The sequence below is a fragment of the Hippopotamus amphibius genome, chromosome 1, assembly GCF_030028045.1.
Source record: "Hippopotamus amphibius kiboko isolate mHipAmp2 chromosome 1, mHipAmp2.hap2, whole genome shotgun sequence".
NCBI classification, from domain to species: domain Eukaryota; kingdom Metazoa; phylum Chordata; class Mammalia; order Artiodactyla; family Hippopotamidae; genus Hippopotamus; species Hippopotamus amphibius.
The window spans coordinates 33907979-33911389 of record NC_080186.1 but is presented as its reverse complement, the minus strand read 5'-3'; the positions used below and the strand labels follow the sequence as shown (position 1 = coordinate 33911389).

Below are 3411 nucleotides of genomic sequence, written 5' to 3'. Positions count from 1 at the left end.
GCTCAGATGCACCTGGGTGCTCTGTGGCTTCCTAGCTCTGAGATCACGGGCGGCTCATTTCCACCCAGAGCCTCCTTCCTCCGATATGAAATAGAGCAACTCCTCAGGCGAGGAAACCAGCAAAATGCCTAACTCAGGAGTCCAACCCACCCAGCTTCCCAGGAAGCTCTCCCCATGGCTTCTGGGGATGAACAAATGGACATCTGACTCCGTGTGTAGGCAGGAAGCTTTATTCAGCAGCAGGGCTGCCTCAGGGGTCAAACTCTCCTCCAAGCGTAGGTCCAGCTGCTTTGCGCCAGATCCAGCTGCTCGGGCCCTACGGGGGTGGTGGGTGATGACAGTGGTGGCGGGGACCCCAGACCCTGGATGGGGGTGGGTGCTGTGAAGGCGGTGGGCTGAGGGGCATGGTGTCCAGGGTGGGCTCAGGGCACCCGGGCCATCTCAGCTGCAGCCAGTACAGGCAACGTTCACACACAGCTCACAGTTGTCGTTAGCGATGGTCCCTGGACAGGGGAGAGAACCGGTCAGCTGAACCTGAACCTGAACCTGAAACATCTGTAGTCCAGGGAGCCGCTGACCAGGCAGCCAGAGAAGGTCGGCTTCTGAGAGGCTCCGAGAGAGGGGCCTGGCATCTTTCTCATAGATTAAGAGCAAGAAGGTTTAGAAGCAGAGTGAGCAGCTTGGGCTCAAGTCCCAGGTCCTGTCCTCTTAGCAGTGCTTGGGCAAGTCACTTAAGCCCGGTGCCTGAGTTTTCCTGCCTGATCGACTGTGTCAGCTGACAGAGGGCTTGTGAGGAGAGCTTGCAGGCAAAGAGACTGACCCAGGGCCTGGCACTTAGTAGGTGCTTAATTAATACCAGCTGCTAGAGATTATCATACTAAGTGAAGTAAGTCAGACAGAGGAAGGCAAATTTCCAGTGCTATCACTCATATGTGGAATCTAATTTTAAAAAGGTACAAATGAACTTGTTCACAAAACAGAAACAGACTTAGATAAACAAACGTATGGCTACCAAAGGGAAAAACATGGTGGAGGGGAGGGGTAAATCAGGAACTTCGGATGAAGATACACGCACTACGATACATGATAGATAACCAACAGGCACCTACACATGGAGCTCTATTCAACATTCTGTGATAATCTACATGAGGAAAGTATCTAAAAAATGAATAGATGTATATGTATAACTGAGTCACTTTGCTGTACACCTGAAACTAACACAACATTGTAAATCAACGGTATTCCAATAAAAAAGAAAAAGAAAGAAAAGAAAGAAATACTAGCCAGTCACTGCATTCTCCTGGCCAGCTGTTTCGTCCCTCACATTTCAGCTTAGATGTCACCCCTCTTGGAAGCCTTTCAGATCCTCTTATGTCACCCTGGATGTGTGCCATCTCTCTCTGTGTCCCCATTGTGCCTCCTCACCGGCATCCCACCGCATTGCAATCATTTTTATGGGTCCATTTCCTACGTCCTCTTCCCCACAATCTGTGAAATCTTGGAGGCAGCTGATCACGCCGGCCGGGCTGCCGGGGACTGGAGGAGTTCCTGGCACGCCTGATTTCAGTGCCCAAACCGGAGAGGCCAGGGGCTGAGTTTCTTGAATCTCCCTGTTCTCAGACACTGGGTGTTTAATAGAAACCGCAGGAGGTAGAGGAGCTGGGGGGTAGGGAGGAGAGAAAATGAGGGGCAGGAGGCTCCGCAGGGGGGAGGGCACTCACGCAGGGCCTGGAAGATGCTGCTCGCTTCCTCAGAGGCGCAGATGGGCTGGAGGTCCAGCGGCAGGGCCGGGTGGTGGCACAAGGAGGACTGGGGGCTCTGGGCTTGCAGACGGGGGCTGCGCACCCATTGCCCCTCCAGGTCATTCAGCAACTTCACCGATTCCAGCTGAACCTGGAAGTCTTGGTACTAGGGGAGGAGGGAGAGGAGACGGGAGGGCGTCACAGCTTGAGCAGGGAAGGGGGTGGGGCACTGTCAGGAGACCAAGGTTCCCCAGGCTCCCCAGAGCTTCCGTGCTCTCACAGAGTCAGAAAGTCGGACCGTGCTCTCTCGGAAGACTGCCTGGGAGGTGGGAGGTGGGAGGCGGTGCCTGGCACTTCACCCACCGCCCCGCCCGCCCCATGCCACAGGCTAACTAGGAGATGAGCGGGGCTGTGGAGCACAGTGGTTAAAGGCGTGGTGTTTGGAGAAGGGGCGAGGGGGAACGTTGGTTCAAATTCCAGCTCTTCCCCACTGGCTGCGTGTCCCTTCCCCACTCTGAGCCTCATCTGACAAACAGAGATAATCAAACTCCACTCCTCTCTGGTGCCTGGTCCCCAGGGCACCCTCAATAACTACGTGATTGCCCTGAACCTACATGCAAAATGATGGCAATGCCTAGTTTAGCCAGTTGGGCTCCAAGGTCAAGTCTGCAGGGGGAGGCTGACACCCCTCCCCAGGATTCCCTTATTCCTTCCCAAGGAGTCCCCACCCAGAGTCAGGCATGTGCCACCCAGGAGCCTGGTGGCATCCTGCCACAACACAGGCAGGCCCTGCTTCCACGGAGAGACTCCTCCTAGTGTCACAGCTGCCCTGGAAGGAGACCCAGACCCCTGCTGTCTTCTCTCCTGGCCTCTGCCTGTGCTGTGCCCTCTGCCTGGAGCAGTCGGCCACCTCTGTGCTTGGCTGCCTCCTGCTCCTCCTGCAGTGTCAACTCAAGTTGCCTGCCAGGGCAACGTTTTTCTGGTGACCACCCCACCCTCCCCCAAACATGGGTGATTACAGAGAGTTGTGGGAGCATAAAAGAAGTCTCCTTTCCCTTCTGGGCTCTTCAAGGGCAGGGACCACGTCTTGTTCCACGTCGGACCTCTGACCGGGATGGGCCTTTGAGGAGAGCGATGCTGGGTGACCATACCTTAAAACTATTATCCTCACTGTTACAGCCGCCATCTTCGTTCCAGCTGTCCCCACTCACCAACTGTTTCGGTCCCTGGGCTGTGATTGGATGTTGGGCTGAGCCCTGGGTCCTGTGCTGTCCAGAGTGAGTTTCCCAGCATTCCCTCTCCATCCCAGCCTCTCACCGTGAGGACCTTCAGGACAAACCTGGATGTAGACGGACTGTGTGCCCTGCAGCAGCACCAGGAAGACCACAGCAACCCCACACAGCAGAAGCCCTGACACCGCCCTGCTGGCCATCTCGCTTCGCTCTCTCTGGGTCCTGCCGCTGTCCACCTGGCTCCCACCTGCTTCCCTGGCTGGCAGCTCTTTATAAGCCTGGTTCCAGCTCCCTGGTCACTCATTAACTGGCCAGCCAGGGTGGGGTTGACAGCTGGGCGGCATTTTGACAAGCCCAGAGCCCATTCCCAGGAAAGGGATTGGGGGTGATAGGGTAGGGTAGAGAGGCCCAGAGCACACAGAGTACGATACTGTGTT

At 55.9% G+C, this 3411-nt stretch overlaps 1 protein-coding gene across 1 annotated transcript; it reads right to left on the bottom strand.

Annotated features, from left to right (window-relative positions):
* Nucleotides 1–392: 392 nt before the first annotated feature.
* GUCA2B (guanylate cyclase activator 2B) lies at nucleotides 393–3197 on the bottom strand. Its single transcript, XM_057718362.1, has 3 exons — nucleotides 3082–3197; nucleotides 1722–1908; nucleotides 393–503 (listed from the first exon to the last, which is right to left on the bottom strand). Exons 1-3 carry the CDS (start codon nucleotides 3172–3174, stop codon nucleotides 442–444), a joined length of 342 nt encoding a protein of 113 aa, XP_057574345.1. The 5' UTR covers nucleotides 3175–3197; the 3' UTR covers nucleotides 393–441.
* Nucleotides 3198–3411: the final 214 nt, after the last annotated feature.